Source organism: Podarcis tiliguerta (genome assembly GCF_965153285.1).
Source record: "Podarcis tiliguerta genome assembly, chromosome: 9".
NCBI classification, from domain to species: domain Eukaryota; kingdom Metazoa; phylum Chordata; class Lepidosauria; order Squamata; family Lacertidae; genus Podarcis; species Podarcis tiliguerta.
The window spans coordinates 9,491,511-9,514,475 of NC_139542.1; the positions used below are offsets into that span (position 1 = coordinate 9,491,511).

The 22,965-nt window shown below is 45.4% G+C and overlaps 1 protein-coding gene and 1 long non-coding RNA gene across 4 annotated transcripts in view; both read right to left on the bottom strand.

Moving 5' to 3' along the window:
- Window positions 1–13,995, bottom strand: part of SLC4A4 (solute carrier family 4 member 4) — a 190,775-nt gene extending 176,780 nt beyond the window's left edge. Inside the window, exons 1-2 of one of the 3 annotated variants that reach the window (XM_083398253.1) lie at window positions 13,266–13,995; window positions 13,143–13,219 (exon numbers count right to left, since the gene is read on the bottom strand). In XM_083398253.1, coding sequence (XP_083254379.1) covers window positions 13,143–13,174 — 32 coding nt within the window. In that variant the 5' untranslated portion in view covers window positions 13,175–13,219; window positions 13,266–13,995. The remainder of the gene's footprint in view (window positions 1–13,142; window positions 13,220–13,265) is intronic. The other 2 variants (XM_083398254.1, XM_083398249.1) reach the window with 2 other exon arrangements.
- The window catches only part of LOC310657754, a 197,638-nt gene extending 180,595 nt beyond the window's left edge, over window positions 1–17,043 (bottom strand). The window contains exon 1 of the long non-coding RNA XR_014501899.1: window positions 16,845–17,043. This is a non-coding gene — a long non-coding RNA (uncharacterized lncRNA). The remainder of the gene's footprint in view (window positions 1–16,844) is intronic.
- Window positions 17,044–22,965: the final 5,922 nt, after the last annotated feature.

Here is a 22,965-nt window from a genome sequence, read left to right on the forward strand (position 1 = left end):
GGAGGAGCTAGCTGAGGAACCACCAAGGGAAGAAGGTTCAGAACCCTGGGAGTGGTGGTAGGACAATGACGAGTGGTCAGAGGGAGAAGACCAGGATGAGAAGGTATCAGAAGCTGAAGAGGTAACAGGGCTTAGTGAGCTGGGGGAGTCTGTGGCAGAGAGAAGTCGAGAATCAGAGGCAGAAGGTCTGAGAGGAGGGAGGTCAAGAGGCAGAGATGAGTCTGGCTGGTGAAGAGTCACAGGTGTGACAGGCTGCTATGACAAGCTCCCATCCCTCCAGGTCTCCCAGAACCAAGATCGGCATGAAAAGGGTGGAGGAGAGGTTGGCTTCACATAGGCACAGTCTCTAATTGCTGAGGGGGGGACCTGTAGAGGAGGGGAATTAGGCATCTTTGGGGAGGCAGACACCTTTCATCTCAGCAACTGCTTCATGGGGGCAAGACCTACCAGTGATGAGTTGCTATGCTCGTTAGACCTGACATTCTTGTGCTGACGGTGTCTTTGCTAATAAAGGGTTAACTCCAACTTACACTGTGTGATTTATTGCTGGCTAGCTCCTGACACAAGGGCCACATTCAGCCCCTGGCCCTTAGGTTCCCCACCCCCCGTACTAATGCCTCTTCTGCACCAAAGTTGCACATTGCCAGATCTTCAAACACAATTGTAATAAGCAGGCTATGGGGAAACAAATTTCCAAGAAACCATACTAAAAGGAATATTCATAACTCCGAAAATAGCTGCAATCCTTTCCCGTAGGACCTGGTTTCCAATGAAATCTCCCCAAGAAACTTCAGGCACAGAAACTTACGAAAGGGCCAAATATGTGCTGAATGGTTTTTAAAGCCCTCTGTACACACATGCTAAATCTCCTATATTGCGCTGCTCACAGAGCCATCAGGCTAAACACTACACCACACAGGAGCGGGGGACGACCTGACCTTATCAATACTGGTTTAGCAGTTTGAATAACCAAATTTGCTATGCTGGGACAGGAAGCCTCCAGGAACTAATGAGGAAAGTTTCTTCCCCCAACACCACCATAATAAGAGATTTCCTGTATTTCTAGTTAGAAGTGGCTTAAAGCGTTGTGAAGAGAAAGTTCCTGCGCGCCAATCGCATGCTAGTTTTGACATATTTTACGTCAGAGAACAGAAGGGGCATATTGAAAAGGAGCTTTCGCCTCTCCTCTCTCAATTGTACAGTATGAGCTATCAGCAACACGATAATCTCATTAAGCTGAAAACTGAGAAGGTGCGGAGTCTACAGGCCACGGTGCTATGTTCTAACTGTGTTCCTGGATACTGGACTTCCATAAACAAAGACAGACCGAATGCTGGAAAAGCCAATCCATTTCTTTATTTCTGCACACGCTGACATCTGGCTGTCTTAACAGCAACAGATGGTCAGACACAGGAGCTGTTGCTTTAACCAAGCAAACCGTTAATTTCTTGTCAATATTTACACATTCTTTCGAACAATGCAACCATTAGGAAGCACTTAAAGAGAAATGGAGATGGTAGCAATTACCAAGGCCTGGTGCATCCATTTATCCTCATTAACTCCTCGTTAAATGAACCAGATACTTGATAGGAATATTTATTCCCTACTGAGCAGAACGTTTGGTATTCGACAGACTTCTTCTCCCTCTTCAAAAGAAAGAAATAATTTTGTCTTATTAAATTGGCTTTTCAATGCTGCTTAGCATCAGGTATTACCAGAGCCCCGAGGTGTTAACAGATATTAATTTGCACCAGTCGATTCGCAGCAACTAGCCATACTTCCGTTATTGATGAACCTATTCAAATGTGAAAGCAAGAACTGTTCCTGGGGAGTCAGCCTGACTTGCAGCTGTTGCAACAAAACTTTCTCCAATTAGGTTCTAGCGCCCTCACTAACAGCCAGGTAAGCTCAAGAACAACATACTTTACAAGCAAATAATGGTCTTAAAGTAAGTTGTCTCACCATGTTCTGTATAAGTTTGTCCTGCGCAGCAAAGCCACTAGCTTACCAAAATGCATGTCGAGAATGAAGGCTCTTCACTTCCTCAGATCCTAATTTTCTCCACTCTGTGTGCCTTCAGCTCTTTTCTTTCTCAGGCATCTGCTGCCTCCACCAACTCGTTTTCCCACTGCTACCTGCTTAGATGTGTGCTTCGTTCACAGCACCCCTGACTTCCAGACCACTTCTTACTCTTTTCCATCTCAGTTCTGCTTGCCAGCTCCACCGCTGAAACAATACAAATTTTCCTGGCCCCACGTCCTATGTGAGTTTTCCTCCCACCCCACCCCAAAACCCTGCCTTTTCCTGTTACTACTTTTTCCCCTCTACCTTTCTCTCAAATTCGTGCATCTCAGACTACAGTGCTGCTTTTCACCCTCCCTGTTCCTTAAAATTCCTCACCTCTTTGCTTCTAACATCCCAGCCATCCCAACGACCTAATAGCTTCTCCCGGAAGTACCTTCAGTACACCATATGTGAATTTCATTTCTCTCCCATCCAAACTGACCTTTCGCTTCCCTCACAGAAGTTGCACTGTTCGTTGTGATTCTGTTGTGAACACCTACACCCGTAAGCAATGAAAACACGACACCAAAGGAGACTGGACAACGGGGAATTAGGGAGTGGTGGGGGGGGGATAACCAGGTTTATATTCTATAGTAGCATGTCAAATCGTACAGGCCCCTTTTCAGATTATGCAAAATCAGCAAGTGGGGATATTCTGCTGATAACATTGGATACTTAAATCTTGATATCTGCCGTGCACTAGCAAAAATTAAAAATAATAAATGTCCAAACTTATCAGTTGAATGGAATGCTGACAGGATCTGACAGCAACATGACTTGCAGGGACATTCATTCCCTAGCTGGGTCCTGAACCAGGGGTGTAGGAAGTGGGGGTCCCCCATGTTCCATCATGGAGGGGGGTGACAAATTATCAAGAAACAATTACTGCCCTACTAGGGCAGATCATAAAAAAAACTTTTTTTAAAAAAAAATGCCTGCTCCAAAGGTCTTCTCTTACTACACTAGGGATTATATAGCTATATATGAAATTTCATGCATATCAGTTAATATATTGACCCTCCTCCACGAAAATAGCTGTTTACTTGGCCGTTTTCCTATGCCGTGAAGGCCGAAATTTCAATTCAGTGGAGCACTTACTGCTCCCAACCCTAACCCTGCAGAAAGCCATCTAAGTAGACTTTAATTTGATTTTGACATGTTTTTAGGAGGTAATTTAATTATTGTTTGATTTTATATCAGTGTTATGCATCTGATGTTAGCCGCCCTGAGTCCAACTTCAGCCGGGGAGGGCGGGATATAAATAAAAGTTTATTATTATTACTTATTATTCCTTTGTAAGGAAATATGAAATAACGTAAAACCATTTTTGCCGGCAAAAAAAAAAAAATCAATGGGGGGGTGACTAGAAATTTTCCACACTGGGTACCACCTGACCTTAGAATCATAGAGTTGGAAGAGACCACAAGGGCCATCGAGTCCAACCCCCTGCCAAGCAGGAAACACCATCAGAGCACTCCTGACATATGGTTGTCAAGGCTCTGCTTAAAGACCTCCAAAGAAGGAGACTCCACCACACTCCTTGGCAGCAAATTCCACTGTTGAACAGCTCTTACTGTCAGGAAGTTCTTCCTAATGTTTAGGTGGAATCTTCTTTCTTGTCGTTTGGATCCATTGCTCCGTGTCCACTTCTCTGGAGCAGCAGAAAACAACCTTTCTCCCTCCTCTATGTGACATCCTTTTATATATTTGAACATGGCTATCATATCACCCCTTAACCTCCTCTTCTCCAGGTGCCTTCCTACACCTCTGTCCTGAACACGCGAAACCAAACTGCATCACCCATTATCAAAAGCACATGTAAGCCTAAGCCTTTCTGCAGAGCCAGCCTACAATGGCAATGATATGCTAGGTGCATTTGTCTCCACCTGAAAGCCTTGAAGCCTCTCCTGCTGTTCTACAGCACTGTGTGGAGGCTTTGCAGCCAAAGTTCTACGACGATACCAATAGTAGCGATGAGAAATAGTGGCTTGACATGTAATAAGACCTATGTATCCTTGTGATTTCTTAAATACTGAAGGAACAGAACACCCAACACCCAAAAGGTGGTATTGCTTTCCCATGGTTCACTGCAGGCTATACAGCAGGCTATGTGCATTAAATAATCAAAGAGTCCTGTGGCACCTTAAAGAGGCATCTGAAAAACTGGGCTTCTGTCCAGGAAAGAGCCTATGACATAATAAATTTGTTAGTCTTTTAGGTATAACAGGACTCTGGCTGGTTTTGCTGCAAGAGACTAACATGGCTACTACCCCCTCTGGAAATTTTTGCATAAAATAGTTTGCAAATCGGAAGCTGGCCTCAGGCATGTTGCCTCTTCCTCTCCACTCCCCATCATGCGCAGTGCATGTCTCTCTATGCTATATTTGTTCTAGTCCGTTGTCGTGCTGGTGACAGACTGAGTATGCTCCAGGGGGAGGGAAACACTGGAGACAGGCAGGGCAAGTGACCGAGGCGGCAGGTGGAGGGTTTGGCTTGCAAAACAAACCTGAGCATCAGCCCCTAATAACATACTTGCAATGGGAAGCCAAAAAAAATTGTGGCGAAAATGGAAAAGGCAGCAGAAATTGTTGCAGTTTGTGTACGGTCGGGAACTCAAATCAAACAAGCACAGACTATTGGTATCCATTAACATTGTTGCCGTTTTAAAATCTGCAAATGGTATGTTATTAATTACTTTACATTGTTTCAATGCTTCCTTTATGCCGAGATGGATTCAACTTACATAAATAATTACATATGTTACGTAACCTATGTTAAACAGCAGACAACAAGACAAATACGGTACCTCGGGTTACAGACACTTCAGGTTACAGACTGTTTAAGTTACAGACTCCGCTAACCCAGAAACAGTACCTCGGGTTAAGAACTTTGCTTCAGGATGAGAACAGAACTCGTACTCCAGCGGCGTGGCGGCAGCGGGAGGCCCCATTAGTTAAAGTGGTGCTTCAGGTTAAGAACAGTTTCAGGTTAAGAGTGGACCTCCGGAATGAACTAAATTCTTAACCCAAGGTACCACTGTTATGTAGTATTTGGTGGAAACTGAACAGCAGCAGAAGAGAAACAGCACTGGTGGTTATGAATACAGGTTGGAACAGAAACACCTGCCTCCAATACAGGTTGGAACAGAAACACCTGATGCATAAGCCTCATCCACATGCTCCAGCTGCTGCTTTATGGGGAAGAGTGAAATGAATTGGATGTCCTCCACACATAAAGGCATTCATATGGAATGTGTGTTTGAGCGAGGAAGGTACTCGACTGCTTCTCCCCCAGGGGGCCACCCAGTAAGCAGCGAGAAGAGAGAATGGGCCACATGTACAGCATTCATTGCTCTGCCCCCTGTTAAAAATGTTTCATTAGGTCCCCTCATCCACCCTTCTATTCCAACGCACAGTTCACAGTTCACAGTTCCCAGGAATTCTGAATGGCCTAGCAAAACACCCATCAAATGCAGATAAGAATGGAGGGAATTTTGTATATTGCAAGAACCCGAAGAGTAAAGTCAAGTGCCTCTGTGGAACCCTGAAGGAGCTCTGCCAATATGTGAGTTGTACAGTACTGTATGAGGGAGGCAGCAGATCTTGCCACCCCATCCAATATCCTCCCCCTGTGCAGGGCTTTGCTTTTCCACGTTGACTTATATGGGAGAAAGTAAAGCTGGGCACTTGGATAGGGGCCAAATTTTAGGTTCCGTCTCTTGGTCACACTAATAGTGCGACAGATTTCGGGGGGGAGGGGCTTTGTGTAGATTAGCCTATATAGCAGAGGAACGCAATCTATATTCAATCAAATTATACCACGCCACCCTCAATGTTTAAAGATTGGCAAAGAACTCTTTCGAAATTTATATGGAATGGGAAGAGACCGAGAATTAAATTCAAATTACTAACAGATCGGAAAGAAAGAGGGGGATTCTCGGTTCCTAACCTGAAGTTATATTTTGAGGCCTCCTGTCTCTGTTGGATCAGAGATTGGATAAGATTGGAAGATACGGACCTGCTAGACTTGGAAGGCTTCAACAACAGGTTCGGTTGGCATGCCTATTTATGGCTAGATAAAGAAAAGGTACATAAAGGTTTTTCAAACCATATTATTAGAGGGCCACTATATGAAGTTTGGGAGAGAAATAAAAAACTTCTGGAATGGAAAACACCCTGGTGGTTATCCCCAATTGATATTCTAACAATCAAAAAAGTAAACATGGAAGGAGAAAGACTGACATATGAAGACCTACTGATAAGATCAGAGAGTGGATGGAAATTGAGGACATATGAGGAGTTAAAAGACAAGTTAACAGGCTGGCTGCAATTCCATCAAATGAATGCGGTTTGGAAGGAAGATAAAAAAGTAGGGATAAATGAGAAAAAATCTAAATTCCAGATAGAAATAATTGAAGGCAAATCCAAGTTATTATCTAAAATGTATAACATATTATTAGATTGGGAAACTAAAGATGAAGAAATTAAGGAGGTCATGACAAAATGGGCAATGGACCTCGGACATAATATAGAATATGAAAAGTGGTCGAATTTATGGATTAGTGGAATGAAATTCACGGCATGTGTTTTACTTAGAGAAAATTTGGAAAAGATGATGTATAGGTGGTACATCACACCGGCAAAACTAGGGAAAATATACAAAACAGGAAACAAGGCTTGCTGGAAGTGTAAAATTAAAGAAGGTAATTTCTACCATATGTGGTGGACCTGTGAAACAATGAAGAAATTTTGGGAACTTATATATAATGAGTTAAAGAAAATACTTAGATACACCTTTCCTAAAAAGCCAGAGGCCTTCTTACTAGGAATAATTGGGGACGAAATAAAAAAAGAAGATAAGACGTTTTTCCAATATGCTACGGCTGCTGCTAGAATATTAATTGCACAAAATTGGAAGAGCCCAAACATCCCAACGATCAGAGATTGGCAAGCAAAATTATATGAGTATGTTGAGTCAGCAAAAATGACACAAAAAATTAGAAACCAAAAAAATACAAAGTTTGTTAACGATTGGAAAAAATTTATGGTATACATTGAAGGTAACTACAGAGACTTAAAAACCATAGCAGGTTTGATATAAGTCCTACGACGCGCAAACCAGTAATAATTAATAGCTGCAGAAAAGAAAGAACTTCTTATTAAGAAACCCGAAAACGGGAGGGTAGGAGGTCAAGGGAGGTGTAGGGAAAAGGTTTAAATATTTAAAAATATAATGCTTTAAGGAAAAGGACAAAAATGGTAATGAATGTCATTCCTGCGTTATGTATGGATATTGTTTATTAATCTGTTGATTAGTTTTGTTTTTTCTTTTTCTTTTTGATCTTTTTCTTTTTTTTTCTTTCTTAAGAGAAACTCAATAAAAAGAATTTAAAAAAAAAAAAAAAAATTATACCACGCCACACGAGAACAGGAAAGAGCAAAGTGCAAGATGCCCGATAAGATTATAGATCAAGAGCAGTTGAAAGTATTAATAAGCAAACACAGGTTACTCAAGTTGAATAAGCTGTGCCACAAACTGTACAGTGATGAAAGCAAGAAATGCAAAGCTAAAGGCTTACCTAATCCCTAACACAATTTGAAAAGGAGAAGTTTTCACCCCACTTCCAAGAAACATTATGCGCAATGGAGATTCACTCACATATCCTGTCTCCTAGCGGACACACAACCAGTGAAAACCAAAGCAAGGAAAGGAGGGGGAGAAGACTGCAAACAAAAGGCAGGCTTATTACAACATTATAGTGATCTGGGGGGGGGGGGTTTGTACAGAGAACAAAAGGATGCTAAGACACCAAGTTTAGAAGGCCAAAAAAGAGGGAACAGAGCACACCAGGATTAGCAGGAAGTTTATTTCAAGAAAGCAAAGGGAAGGTTGTGCAAGAAGTTAATTCTACTATAGTGTGGGCATGCAATATTTCCTCTTAGCACAGTGTAAGATTGTTTGGATATTACATGCCTTATAGAAACACGTCTTTCTAGAAATGGGGAGCCGATGCCACTTCATCCGATTTAATCAACACCAAGTCCTTAAACAATGCTTTTGTGTTTATCCACTGTTGTTCTTTTTCTAAATGAAAGCGCAATGCTAGACTGAACTGGAAATGCAATATTAAGCAGGTGAAGAGAGGAGCTGGTGTAGGTTCCATACAACCTTTCAACAAGACTAAGCCACCTGAACTGAAGAAGGCTCAACATTTTGAACAATGCAGGGAAAACCATGTGAATTTTGTATTTCAGATCCAGGAGGGTACACATACACACACAAATCGAATGCAATAGTTTCTACAGCCATCCAAACTGGCAAAATATGCGCACTGCAAAAAAAAATTGCTCTTTCTGTAGATGCAGAGGCCCTGAGACTCAGGCTGGGGCTGATGAAGCAAATTGGTAGTCCAAAACTTTTGCAGATCATTAGGTTGGCGAAGACTGAGTAAAAGGGGAGAAGCAAAACCCATACGAAAGAGAAACGAGTTGAGAGGCATATCTGTTTTATTATTTATTATTGTAGTTGTGGTGGCCTCTAGGCACTTATAGTCAAGTTTAAAAGCAACATCTATCAAAAATGTAAACAACTGAATCAATACATAAAGCCTTGCCAAAGGGAGCGAGCAGGGAATGACTTATCAGCAATCCAGAGTAGAACTTTTGACTCGGCTGGATCAAACGTCACCTTACGCCCAGGAGAAAAGGAATGTGCCATAAAGATGTTAGTGTCATGTGCCATAAAGATGTTAGTGTCAGCACCAGACAGACGTCACTTGAGGGAGCATTTCACATGCACAGGAGGAGCCACAATCGAAAAGGCCCTGCCTCCGTGCCACCTTCCACGCCTCTCTCACAAGGAAGCACACTAAGAAGGGCCTACGATTGTGCTATTTCTGCACAATCAAACCTCTGAACAAACAAATATATACTAGCTATCGCTTTCTCGCAGACAGGTACTACATGAGGGAGTGTCTGGTTTGCATGAGTTATTTCTAGAAGTGGGCTATGAAAACCTCACTGTTTCTCATCCCACCAAGGTTACTAGGATGCACTTTAAAAATCAGAACTGGAGAACAGTTGTTTTGCGTTAAGAGCGAGATCAGCCCTTGGCAAGATCATCATCACCTTTCTTACTTGACAGATCAGGCTGCAATTAAACACTGGTACAAAAAAGCATTTAGTGTCGCCTTTTCCCTACACCTTGAGCTGTCTGGGGGTGATGAAAACTGAAAGCCCCAAACATCTGAAGAAGGTTGGAGAAGGCTGGTTCAGAGCAGCAGAAATGACACAGTGGAAGATGTCTTTTTCTCCTGCACACTTCTCCACCAGATGCATGGGCAAGATTCACACACTATCGTATTTCACTACATAATCATCGCCACCGCATAATCACCACACCCTGTTTTTTCAGTCCCAAAATTGGGTTAATTACCTTTCATCACATAACCGCGCTGGTATAATTCTGTTTGTCTCACTACCTAAATGGAGCAGCAATGTATTCACCAGTAGCCTATGGATACGCATTTCTCACGCATTGCCAGTATATCGCATTTCCGTAAGCACAAAGGGAGCGGCGAAGCTGCCATAGGTGAGGCATGCGATATGGCAAGACTTGCATCTTCCCGCAACAGCTAAACTATACAGTGATACGTTAACATGCAAAGACTGTTTAGTAATAATAATTTTTTTGCTTCACATAATGATCGCACCCCGCATTTTTGCAAAAATATGCAAAAAAAATGGGCATAAAATGTGGTGCTTGTGTGGGGAATTACAGTACCTCCCAAGGCAACTCTCTTGCCTAGCACCATGGCTTGACCTAGTGCCCCCCCCCCATTTCTTTGCCCAGCCAATACCAGTGTCAACACAGCTCACTTCTGTTCCTTCAGGAGGGACTGAGCTTGGTGCCTGGCGCTTACAGACCACAAACGTGTGTCCAACCTTTCTGCTCTTTCCTCTGTTTAAGCCCAAACCTTGCAAATTCCCAGCAGAAACCTTTATGTGCCACAGTGGTGAAAACTGGAGGAAATGGGCAGGTAAGAAGGTAATTACTACAGGCAGGGCAGAGTTCCAGAAATACATTTATCCATGCTTTTTGCTGAGTGGAGCCTTTAAAATAAGCATTAGCCTGGTTGAAACGGGCGAGAATGAATTGCACGCACAGGAGAGTGAGCGGACTGGCAGAGGAGGGATAGAGAAATCCATCCTTCTTCTGCACACAGTATAAAAATGCTTTATTTTCTTCATTTTGTATGCCTTTCGCCAGCAGGCTAGGAGGTGGGTGGAATTACAAGCTAGTTACATTTGCATACTTGATTTATAAGGCTCTACTAGCAGCAATAGATGGTGGTAGTTCTGGCAAAGAAGTACGCCGGTCGATAGCTAAGTTGCTACCAACTCTTAATGCGCCTCTTCCCAAAGCCTAATATATCCCCATCTCACAATGCAAAAACCTCCAAGCCCGCTGCCCCTATTTTCCTCCCTCATCACTTCCCACTGCCTCCTTCCTCAGCTGCTCCACATGTGAGTAACGCAACTCCATCCAACTTGCCATTGATCTTTCCAAACCATAGTCAAGTCAAAACTATGGGTTACGCACAGTTGTGTGTTCTGAATCATGCAATGCAGATCCCACTACAACCTTGGTGGGAAGGTTGTTTAGCCTCGCCCCCCCCCCCCACTTAAGCCATTTCAGTGCACACTCCATAAGTAGATTTTCCCCTACAAATGAAAAAGACCAAGGTCCTCAACTTTCTCCCCGCACCATGGAAAAAAGCAGCTGGGAGAGGTGATTTTGGAGGGGTAAATGGCAGGAGGGGGAAGATTTAAATGGTTGCTCCTGCCTGCTACTCTCCCATTCAAGACAGCAGTCTCCAGAGGCTGCTTTTCATGTTTGTTTATTTTTTAAATAAAAAAATTGCACAGGCAAAGGGACACACAACTCTTTGAAACATGTATCTTGGTCCTCAACTTTCAGTATCTCATCTACCTGGGTTTATAAACTGAATGCTTCCAAGCCCAAAACCTCATCTCCAAATATTCCCATGGCATATTAATAATATCTGTGCTCCCCGGCCTCCACAACTTGCTAGTTTAGATTTTTAATTCTGTGGCGGAAAAGGACTTCCATTTTGCTTATGAGACAGTAAGGGATGGGGCTATAAAATAAATATGCCCCATTCCTTCGCTGCCCCCAAAGCCCTCAGCTCCACCCCAGCTGTGCTCAGATTCCAACAGGGATAGCTGACTCCCTTTGCAGTCCCTCTGACCTGACCCCTACTATTTCCCACATCTAGTGTTCCTGTATCACAAGAGACCTCTATCAAAAACACACTCCATCTGCTGGCCACCTGAAGCAGAAAAAACCTCTAATCCTCCCACAGATCCCCATTGGTTGTCTTGATATAAACCTCAATGCTACTCTATCACTCTCTTCCACTATGCAAATTATATCTCCCAGCTTCCTTCCCACAACAGCGAGAAATAATTCCCTTTCCCCGTCTCAGCCAATCCTGATTGTCTAGCTCACCCTAAACATATCCCTCTGAGCAAACTATCCTTGCATATCCAGCAACTCACACTCTCTCTCGCCTCCAAGCAAGCAGCCCTTGAAACCCAAACTCCAGCATTGCTTTCCAAACTACTTCCCTTGCCAGTCTTTCCCCACCAGCCCACACACCCCAAACACCTAGCCTCTCTTCAGTAACCCTACAACTTATATACCAAACCACTAAGCCCTGCTGCTCTCTTTGGACAACCAGTGCTGAAATGCTCCCTAACCCTTTTCATCTTTCTGCCAAATTACCTTGCAGTCCATCTATCATACCTTTATGCAGTCCCTAAACAACTTCTCTGCATTCCCACTACTTTGCCCAGACCTCTCAAATATTGCCCTTTCTCCTCTTCTTCCTGCAACCCCCAAAATTCCTTGGGTCAGGTTTGGCTCCCTGCAGAGTTTCATTTTAGCCAGAACTCACCAAACCTTAGCTATGTGCATACACGCTTTCCATGCCCAGGTTCAGCCTCACAAGAGAGCTCCTCGGAGCATGTGCAAAGTGCTTGCCTTTCTCAACTAAGTAACCATGATCACACCTGATCGTAAGCAAAAGGAGCGGGTCAATATGCACAACTTTCGGGCAACTCTGAACACACAACACCCCTTCCAGAACCTTATGTCAGAACTTAAACTATCGCCCCAAGAACCCCTCTTTTAATCACCTACCCCCACTTTGGTCACTTCCCAATATATGGAAGTTAGATGTGACGTGGGGGGGGGACACTTTGCACATGCTCCGCAGCATACATTTGTACAGTCCTTCCTATGTTCCCTTTTTCACCACCACCAATATCATTCCACCCTCACACAAAACAAAAAATCATCTGCGATCTTATCCCCACTTTGTGCCTGTCAATTATTTAAACCTCGTCAGCAGACCCGAGCAAAAAGCTTTGCTTTATTTTAATCCAGGCTATAAATAAATAAGTACAAGGAAATATTGTTTAAAAATACTTTTCTTCTCCAAGTCTAGCAAACTGTGAAGAAGTCCTGTCCCGAACAGAGTACTTTTTTCTGGGGGGGAGGGGGGTCTCAAGAGTATACAGTACCGGCACCTTCTTCCCCCAAAAAAACATGTTAAAAGTGTGGCACTTACTACAACAACTTCATGGTGTCTAGCAGCACCTTTTAAAAAGAAGCAGTACCCCGAACTATTTTCATGTATTCCTTAGAATGGATCTGGGGGAACCCTGCTTCCAATTCCATCCAGTGGCGTAGCGTGGGTTGTCAGCACCCGGGGCAAGGCAAGTAATTTGCGCCCCCTAACCCGTGGATTTGCGCCCCCTAACCCCCAGATGTTGCGCCCGGTGCGGCCGCACCCCCGCACCCCCCACGCTACGCCACTGCTTCCATCCACGAATCTCGCTCCCAGCCTTAGCCTACCTGGCGGGGCGGTTGTGAGAACGCAAGAAGAAAAGCGCCAGGTGGGAGCAGGTGAGCTGTTTGCGGGAAGGAAAGCGAGCGGGAACGAGAGGGCGGCCACTCCCCTCCTCGGCCCACCCCCGTCGCGCCTTCCTTACCTCCGGGGGTCTCCTTTGCGTCTCTCCTCCATCGCGGCGGCCGGTCGGGGCTGCCGGAGCAGCAGCAGAAGAAGAAGCTGCCGGAGCAGCAGCAGCAGCAGAAGAAGAAGAAGAAGAAGAAGCCGCCTTCGAGGAGAGCCGGGAGCTGCGCGCGCCCCGCGTCCTCCTCCACCGGAGTCCTTCCCTCCTCACACGCCGGCGGGCGGCGAGCGGCTTCGGCGCAGCCCCAGAAGCTCCGGCAGCGCCACCCAGCGCAGCCCGGCGACGGACGGAGGGCGAGAGAAGGGAAGGGAGGGAAGAAAGAAAGAAAGAAAGAAAAAGTCGCCTCAACTTGGACGCGGAGCCCAGTCCGTCAGTCCGTCCCCTCCAGGAAGGAGAAAGGCAGCGCGTGGGTCTCCGCTCCCTCAGCGGCTCCCTCCAAGGCGAGCGCGTCGTGCCCCCTGCCCGCTCGCCTTCGCCTCACGTCAGGGGGCGAGCGAGGGAGCGCGCGCGCCCAGGCAGCCCCTCAGAAGAAGCGGCGGGAAGAAGCGAGCGCGCGGGAGAGAGGCGGAGACGACGGGGAGAGAGAGAGAGAGACCCGGCAGCCTCCAAGCGCTGGGAGCTTCCTCGCTTCGCCCGTCCAAGATTTAAAGCCGTGACTCGGTCGCCTGGGCGCCGCCTCCCTCCCGCCCGTCCCCACCTCCTTCTCTCTCCTCCTCCTGCAGCCGGATCCCATTCCCTTGCCAGCCCTGGTGCGCTCTCGCCGCCGGGAAGCGTCACGGGGGCCCCGGCCAGCCGGAGGAGGAGGAGCCACGCCGCCTCAGCTCGGGAGAGCTAACCTCCGGCCGCGTTAGATCTCCCCCCTCAGAGGGCTTTCGAAGCAGCTCCCAGGGGGATTTTGCAGTGTTTCCCGCCCCCCTCGGGAATTGGAGTCCCGTTGCTCTGTGGTTGGACGCTGTGGAGGAAGCCGGCAGGAAAAATCCGAAACCAGCATGGTCAAGCGTTGCAAAAGGACTGGAGTAAATTTCTGCGACCTCTAAAAGATGATTGCAAGCAATTAACATCGCTAGCAGTAAATTTATATGATATTTAAAAGATGATTGCAAGCAATTAACATCGCTAGCAGGGTTATCTGAAGACTTGAAAGGAGAGGTTTTCCACCTTTCCATATTTATTTAAATTTTGAGTTGAGTTGTTTCCAATTGGAATTGGAAAACGTACAAAATGCAATGATCTAAAGGTTAATTTTGAAAGCCATGGGGGTGGGGGAGCTCGATAGGCTCTAAAGAGCCAGGGAGGTAAAGTGGGTAATAGTGATGTGAATGTATATTATTAAATGGAAAATATATGTAAAAAAGAAACCTCTGTGAGTTGTGCCTCCCATTCACGTAATGGGACTTGCACAAGCTATCATGCCCAAGGTTTGTGCAGGATAATGTAAAGTGGATAATGATGTGAATGTATATTATTAAATGGAAAATAAATAAATAAATTATATATATATTTATAAATATTATTCTTCCATTTTTCTCTCACTCACAAACACCCACACTTTTCTGGGCAGGTGCTTCTTATTATTGTTGTTTGGCAGGTGCTTCCTATTACAACTCAGTTGGCAGAGCATGAGACTCTTAATCTTAGGATTGTGTTTTTGAGCCCCACATTGGGCAAAAGATTCCTGCACTACAAGGGCGTTGGACTACATGACCCTCACGGTCCCTTCCAACTCTAGGGATTTATGATTGCTTATTATGGTTCCAGGGACGCGGGTGGCGCTGTGGGTTAAACCACAGAGCCTAGGGCTTGCCAATCAGAAGGTCAGTGGTTTGAATCCGTGCACTGCCCTGGTTCGCCTTAGTCATGCTGGCCACATGACCCGGAAGCTGTATACCGGCTCCCTCGGCCAGTAAAGCAAGATGAGCGCTGCAACCCCAGAGTCATCCGTGACTGGACCTAATGGTCAGGGGTCCCTTTACCTTTATTTTTGTTCTGTGTCACCCCCAGTCTCCGAGCGGTGTGAGATTCCCGGGGTTCAAGAAGCACTTCCAGGGGGTTTCCTTTTGGACAAGGAGGTTCAGCAGAGACTGTCGTGTCTTTATGCTATATGGTTTATTTACACACATACAACCTGCAGAGTGTGGAGCATTCACACCCTAGCACGGTCCTGTTCCTTCCATTGTCACAGCCTCTGATTCCAAGAGACTCCAAACATCATGTTGGCTAGATTGGCAGGAGCAGGGACCGAGCAACGGGAGCTCACCTCGTCGCGGGGATTCGAACCGCCAACCTTCTGATCAGCAAGTCCTAGGCTCTGTGGTTTAACCCACAGCGCCACCTGCGTCCCCTAACCCAGCTCCTAGTCCAACACTAGTCCAACGCTATAAAACCACCACACCACACCAGCTTAAGTTTAAAACTTCTTCCTTGCAAAGGGTAAGCCAGGCATTCAGAAGAAAACTTCTGGAAGAGTAAGCATGCTAGATGGCAATCGCCTACTCATCTAACCAGGGATTAAGGTCTGACTGAACTGGGTGGAGTTTGCATCCGCAAAGACATCTCCAGGGCAGGACTGCACCGCTGCTGCAGCAAAGCCAGCCGTCATGTGGCACTTCAAAGACTGACAAATTTATCATGTCATAGGCTCTGGTAAGCAAGAGTCTGCTTCCTGAGGTTGCTCTGAGGGTTAGAAGGCAGGGGTGTATACATATGGACGCAGAAGGAAGAAAGGGGATTGTAAACAGTCTGATTAATGGGTGATGGCACGCAAAAAGCACAGTCTGAGACAATGCAGTTGGAGGTCATGTGCCCAATGAGCACCGTGACACTTTCACATCAGCAAAAAATAAATAAAAAAATTAAGAAACAAAGGTTGGCCTCTGAGGAGGGAAAAACCCAAATCCATATTAGGAAGAAGATAGTAAAAAATTGCTGCCTACTATGAAAAACAGCGGGACACAGGTGGCGCTGTGGATTAAACCACAGAGCCTAGGACTTGCCAGTCGGAAGGTCGGCGGTTCGAATCCCCATGACGGAGTGAGCTACGGTTGCTCGGTCCCTGCTCCTGCCAACCTAGCAGTTTGAAAGCATGTCAAAGTGCAAGTAGATAAGTAGGTACTGCTCCAGCAGGAAGGTAAACGGCGCTTCCGTGCGCTGCTCTGGTTCGCCAGAAGCGGCTTAGTCATGCTGGCCACATGACCCGGAAGCTGTCTGCGGACAAACGCCGGCTCCCTCGGCTAGTAAAGCAAGATGAGCGCCGCAACCCCAGAGTCGGTCACGACTGGACCTAATGGTCAGGGGCCCCTTTACCTTTATGAAAAACAGCCCAATGGCACATTGAAAAACCAAACCCATTCATTGTGGCGTGAACATTGTGCCATAACGGGGTAGATTGTGGCCCAAAAAAGCTTCCATCACAGTAAATATCACTTTTAAGGAGCTACCACGTTCCGGGGGGGCGGTGGGGGGTGGAGATGAACATGGCTGCCTCTTTGGAATTTATTCAGCATTAACTGAAGAGCCACTTTTGTGTGTAGTACAGGGATTTCCCTCTTCCTCTTTCCTACCCTACCGGTTGCCTCATGTAATCTAAAGGAAGTGCTTCAGGGCTATTGCAAAGTAAAAGCTTTTCTCCCTGCCCCCCAGGCAGTATATTCTGTATGTCTGTGTCCCATGGGGAGACCGGCCTTCTTTTCACTGGAGACCAGTGCTTTTTTCTGGGGGTACACAGGGGTACACACACCCCTAAACATTTTGTGAATCTAAGTTTGGCCTCATTGAGGGGCATTATTTCAATATGAGTAGGAAAATTAGAGTACCCCTAAACTTTTTTTAAGGAGGGGGGGAAAGCACTTCTGGAGACATTTTTGTTGAGGGAATATTTATTTTTGCCAGCATTCCCGGAAGAGACACCTTCTCTTGTTTTAAACCACAGGTGGAGGAGGCATCTAAGAAACAATATATATATATATATATATATATATATATATATATATATATATATATATATATTGGACTGTACCTTGCCAACAAATGGTTTTTCCAGTAGTGATGTATGGAAGTGAGAGCTGGACCGTAAAGAAGGCTGATCGCCAAATAATTGATGCTTTTGAATTATGGTGCTGGAGGAGACTCTTGAGAGTCCCATGGACTGCAAAAAGATCAAACCTATCCATTCTGAAGGAAATCAGCCCTGAGTGCTCACTGGAAGGACAGATCGTGAAGCTGAGGCTTCAATACTTTGGCCACCTCATGAGAAAAGACTCCCTGGAAAAGACCCTGATGTTGGGAAAGATGGAGGGCACAAGGAGAAGGGGGCGACAGAGGACAAGATGGTTGGACAGTGTTCTCGAAGCTACCAACATGAGTTTGACCAAACTGCGGGAGGCAGTGGAAGACAGGAGTGCCTGGCGTGCTCTGGTCCATGGGGTCACGAAGAGTCGGACACGACTAAACAACAACAACATATTGGACTGTACTGTGCAATAAAGTGGCCTGGAAACCGTACCACCTTTGCTACATTTTTTTCATTTTAGCCTTTTTTTTCCTTTTTACCAATAATTTTTATTGATTTTCATATAAGTACAAGAACAACATAGAACGACAGTAATTTGTCCAGTTAAGTTTGATATGCATTACATATTACAAAATCTATTTATTTATCAATTCAAGTATCCTCTGCACAGAGATTCTTGTGTTGGGGGTGGCACCCTGGGGTGCCTTGAATGATGGTCAAGGGTGCTGCAGGCAACACCAGCCTCCGCCTCTCTTTCCTTCCCTCGCTCCTCTGATGCCCTCTCTTCTCTCTGCCTCCCAAAGGCTTGCACAGCTGTTTGTTGTTTTCTTTCCTTTTTTAAACATATTTTTTATTAGAGATTTCTTGGTTTACAAAGTATCTGCAATGTCTCTTTTTCCAAGTTACATTTTCTACAGATCAGTTTACGTTAGTGTAACATTAGGAAGAAAAGGGGGAAAGAGGTGGAGAGTGGGATGGGGTCGCAAGGCTTCTATTCTACTTAGTGTATGTGTTGGGTTTTGTGTCGCTTGTGTGGGTTCTCTTACTATTTGCTTGTTGTATTTGTTGTATTTGTATTTGTATTTGTTGTATTTGTTGTATTGTGTGGGTAAAACCTCAGTGCCTAGGACTTGCCGATCGCATGGTCGGCGGTTCAAATCCCCACGGCGGGGTGAGCTCCCGCCTTTCGGTCCCAGCTCCTGCCCACCTAGCAGTTCGAAAGCACCCTTAAGTGCTAGTAGATAAATAGGTACCGCTTTATAGCGGGAAGGTAAACGGCGTTTCCGTGTGCGGTGCTGGTGCTGGCTCGCCAGAGCAGCTTCGTCACGCTGGCCACGTGACCCGGAAGTGTCTCCGGACAGCGCTGGCCCCTGGCCTCTTAAGTGAGATGGGCGCACAACCCTAGAGTCAGACACGACTGGCCCGTACGGGCAGGGGTACCTTTACCTTTATTTCTTTGGTGGTGAGAGAGGTTGGGGTTGGCCTAGGGTGTGGTTGTTTGTTTGTGATTACCTGTGGTGAATGTGTGAGTGGATTGGGTGGGTGTTTTTGAATCAGGTTAGCCAGATTGATTCGTATGCTGTTGGTGGGTTCTTGTCGTTGTCTTGTTGGGCTGTGTATGTGATAAAGGGGAGCCATATCGGGGCGAAGGCGTCTTCTTCTGTTTGTCCCCGTGTCAGTTTCAGTTTATTGGTTAGTGTTTCTTTCTTTTAATATTATTCTTTATTGATTAAAAATTTACATACATTATGTGCTATCTCTTTACATATGAAGAAAAAGAAAATCAGGTAGTAAATAGAAAATTGATAAAGTAATAAAAAAAAGGAAAAGGGGGAAAAATAAAGAAATAACCAAGATACGAAATAAAAAATCAAAAGAAGAAAAGAAAAGACAATACAACATTATTTACACAATAAAAGTGTTCATCAACACAATCCTTCTTGGTTAGTTTTTCTAATAAGGCTGTATCCCATACTATTTGATACCATTGGTCCATGCTTACTCCTGACAGGTCTCTCCAGTGCGCACAACTGTTTGTTGCAGCAGCCCAGGCTACAAGCTCCCCAGGCAAATGGTGCCTCTGGGAAGCACCTCTGGGGGATGCTCAGATACCAAGGACGGCAGCAGCAGCTGCCCGGAGGACCCCCAAGGAGAGGGGAGAGGAGGCTGAGGAAACCCTCCATAATGAAGGGTGTTCAAAAAAGGGCGAGACTGCATGGGTAGGCAAACTAAGGCCCGGGAGCCAGAGCCGGCCGAATCGCCATCTAAATCCAGCCTGAAGACAGTCCGGGAATCAGCATGTTTTTACGTGAGTAGAATGTGTCCTTTTATTTGAAATGTGTCTCTGGGTTATTTGTGGAGCCCGCCTGGTGTTTTTACATAAGTGGAATGTGTGCTTTTATTTAAAATGCATCTCTGGGTTATTTGTGGGGCATAGGAATTCAATCATTTCCCTCCCCACACACACCAAAAAAAATTCAGTGGTACCTTGGGTTAAGAACTTAATTCGTTCTGGAGGTCCATTCTTAACCAGAAACTGTTTTAACCTGAGGTACCACTTTAGATAATGGGCCCCCCCGCTGCCGCATGATTTCTGTTCTCATTCTGAAGCAAAGTTCTTAACCTGAGGTAATATTTCTGGGTTAGCAGAGTCTGTAACCTGAAGTGCCTTCAGGCTCTTGCTAGACTTTACTGTACAATCTGTAAGCAGTGAAGAGTACCTCCTTCTTGTCTGTTTCTTTAATGTCTTTTTTATCTAGTGTCCGCTACTTAATAGTAAAAAAGATATATTGTAGAAGCATACTTCAAAAAAAAGGGGGGGAGCAGGTTTTGAAGAGGGAGGACTTTTTAACATTAAAAAAAGCTACTTTTAAGGGTGCACCATAGCCCTGCTGATCTTTGCAACAAACAAACAAAAAGTAGGCTTCAACTCAAAATGAAATATGAAAAAAAAAAACAATAGTGAATTTTAAGAGCACATTTTGATTATTTTATATTGTTACATACCAGATAAGAACTGCAGCAATATTATCAACACAGCTATGGGGAGGGGAAGTAGCTCAGCGTCTGAGCACATGCTTTGCTTTCAGAAGTACAAAGTTCAGTTGCCGGCATCTCGTGTTAAAAGGATGTCAGGGCATGACTGAGACTGGCCAGAAACTGGGCAGAACAACTGTCTGTCTTGGCGCAGGGTAGTTTCACAGGTCAACAGGCTCTCCCCATGTTCATTTTTTTAAAGGAAGCAAATGGATTTGTACCTTTGGCATTCACAATCGTTCATATCAAAAATTATTTCTTTAATAACAAATTTAACCAAAACGAAGAGAGAAAAACCCACCAGCTCACATTAAAAATACAATAACCATCAATTTGGTGAGACCATAGAATGAGCCTCCAGGGAGGAAGCCAAACTGCTGGAACCAAAGTGACCTCTCTGGGGCGCATGCCCAGGCAGTATGGATGGAGATCCTGGGCTGCCCAGACGACAAGACCCCCCTCTTGGCCTCGCTGATGTGGTCCAAAGGAAAGCAGAGCCATACGTTTGGCACCAGCTTGGCTGCAGGAGTTGCAGGAAGGAAGCGTACAAGGCACCATCCAACTGCCTTAGGAACCCCACTCTGGATTTGTGTAGAGTTTACTCCTTAGCCTTTTCTTCTGCTGAAGACAACCTGCAAAGGCAGCAGAGCTTTTGGATCACTTTTCCTTCTCCTAAATGGGCTACGTGGGATGCGGGTGGCGCTGTGGGTTAAACCACAGAGCCTAGGACTTGCCAATCAGAAGGTTGGCGGTCCGAATCCCTGCGACAGGCTGAGCTCCTGTTGCTCGGTCCCTGCTCCTGCCAACCTAGCAGTTCAAAAGCACGTCAAAGTGCAAGTAAATAGGTACCGCTCCAGCGGGAAGGCATTTCCGTGCGCTGCTCTGGTTTTCCAGAAGCGGCTTAGTCATGCTGGCCACATGACCCGGAAGCTGTACACCGGCTTCCTCGGCCAATAAAGCGAGATGAGCACCGCAACCCCAGAGTCGGTCACAACTGGACCTAATGGTCAGGGGTCCCTTTACCTTTACCTTCAAGACTGATGGCCAAGACTATCCATAATTTAGTCTTCCTTCAACAGTCTGGAGGAGGAAAGTTTCGAAAGGTCTTGTTCAAGATGGCCATTTCTCTCCAGTGCTGAAACACAGTCAGAAGGGCCCCATTCCTTCTAGACCATGGGTAGGCAAACTAAGGCCTGGGGGCCGGATCAGGCCCAATCGCTTTCTAAATCTGGCCAACAGACGGTCCGGGAATCAGCGTGTTTTTACATGAGTAGAATGTGTGCTTTTATTTAAAATGCATCTCTGAGTTATTTGTAAGGCATAGGAATACGTTCTTCTTCTTCTTTTTTTCAAAATATAGTCTGGCTCCCCACAGTGGACCGGCCCCCTGCTGAAAAAGTTTGCTGACCCCTGGTGTAGACAGTACTCAGCTAGATGGACCAGTGGGTCTGACTCTGCATAAGCCAGCTTCCTAGGCTCTGTTGTTATTGAGACAATGGATGCAGGAGGCACAATTCAATGGCTAAGAAGCCTCCTCTGTGAGTTGTGAGTTGTGCCTCCCATTCACATCATGGGACTTGCACAAGCTATCATGCCCAATGTTTGTGCAGGAGGAAGAAAGATCCCCTACTGCCCTGCTTAAAATAACCTCACCTCTGTGACACTGCTGGTGTAAAGCAATTCACATTTGCAGGGCTGTAAGCTATAACCTTTACAATAAAATAATAAATACTTTAGAAAAATCAAACCTTTCTTCTGCTTGAGAATTCTTCTGAATGTAACAATTTTTTCCTCCATAAACACAACGGACTACTGGGTATCTGGATGTACAAGGGGAAAAGCACAGTATAACTCAGCATCACTCATTTTATGGCGCGTTCTTGGCAACAGGTTGGTTTTTTAAATACTTATATGCATCTCACCATCATTTCCAACACTGAATTTTAAAGGTGCCTCTGGGAAAGAGAGCTTGAGCCCATGAAATCTTGTTGTTGTTTAGTCGTTTAGTCGTGTCCGATTCTTCGTGACCTCATGGACCAGAGCATGCCAGGCACTCCTGTCTTCCACTGCCTCCCGCAGTTTGGTCAAACTCATGCTGTTAGCTTCGAGAACACTATCCAACCATCTCGTCTTCTGTTGTCCCCTTCTCCTTGTGCCCTCCATCTTTCCCAACATCAGGGTCTTTTCCAGGGAGTCTTTTCTCATGAGGTGGCCAAAGTATTGGAGCCTCAGCTTCATGATCTGTCCTTCTAGTGAGCACTCAGGGCTGATTTCCTTCAGAATGGAGAGGTTTGATCTTCTTGCAGTCCATGGGACTCTCAAGAGTCCCCTCCAGCACCATAATTCAAAAGCATCAATTCTTCAGTGATCAGCCTTCTTTATGGTCCAGCTCTCATTTCCATACATTACTACTGGGAAAACCATAGCTTTAAGTATACAGACCTTTGTTGGCAAGGTGATGTCTCTGCTTTTTAGGAAGCTGTCTAGGTTTGTCATTGTTTTTCTCCCAAGAAGCAGGCGTCTTTTAATTTTGTGGCTGCTGTCACCATCTGCAGTGATCATGGAGCCCAAGAAAGTAAAATCTCTCACTGCCTCCATTTCCTCCCCTTCTATTTGCCAGGCGGTGATGGGACCAGTGGCCATGATCTTCGTTTTTTTGATGTTGTGCTTCAGACCATATTTTGCGCTCTCCTCTTTCACCCTCATTAAAAGGTTATTTAATTCCTCCTCCCTTTCTGCCATCAAGGTTGTGTCATCTGCATATCTGTTGTTGATATTTCTTCCGGCAATCTTAAT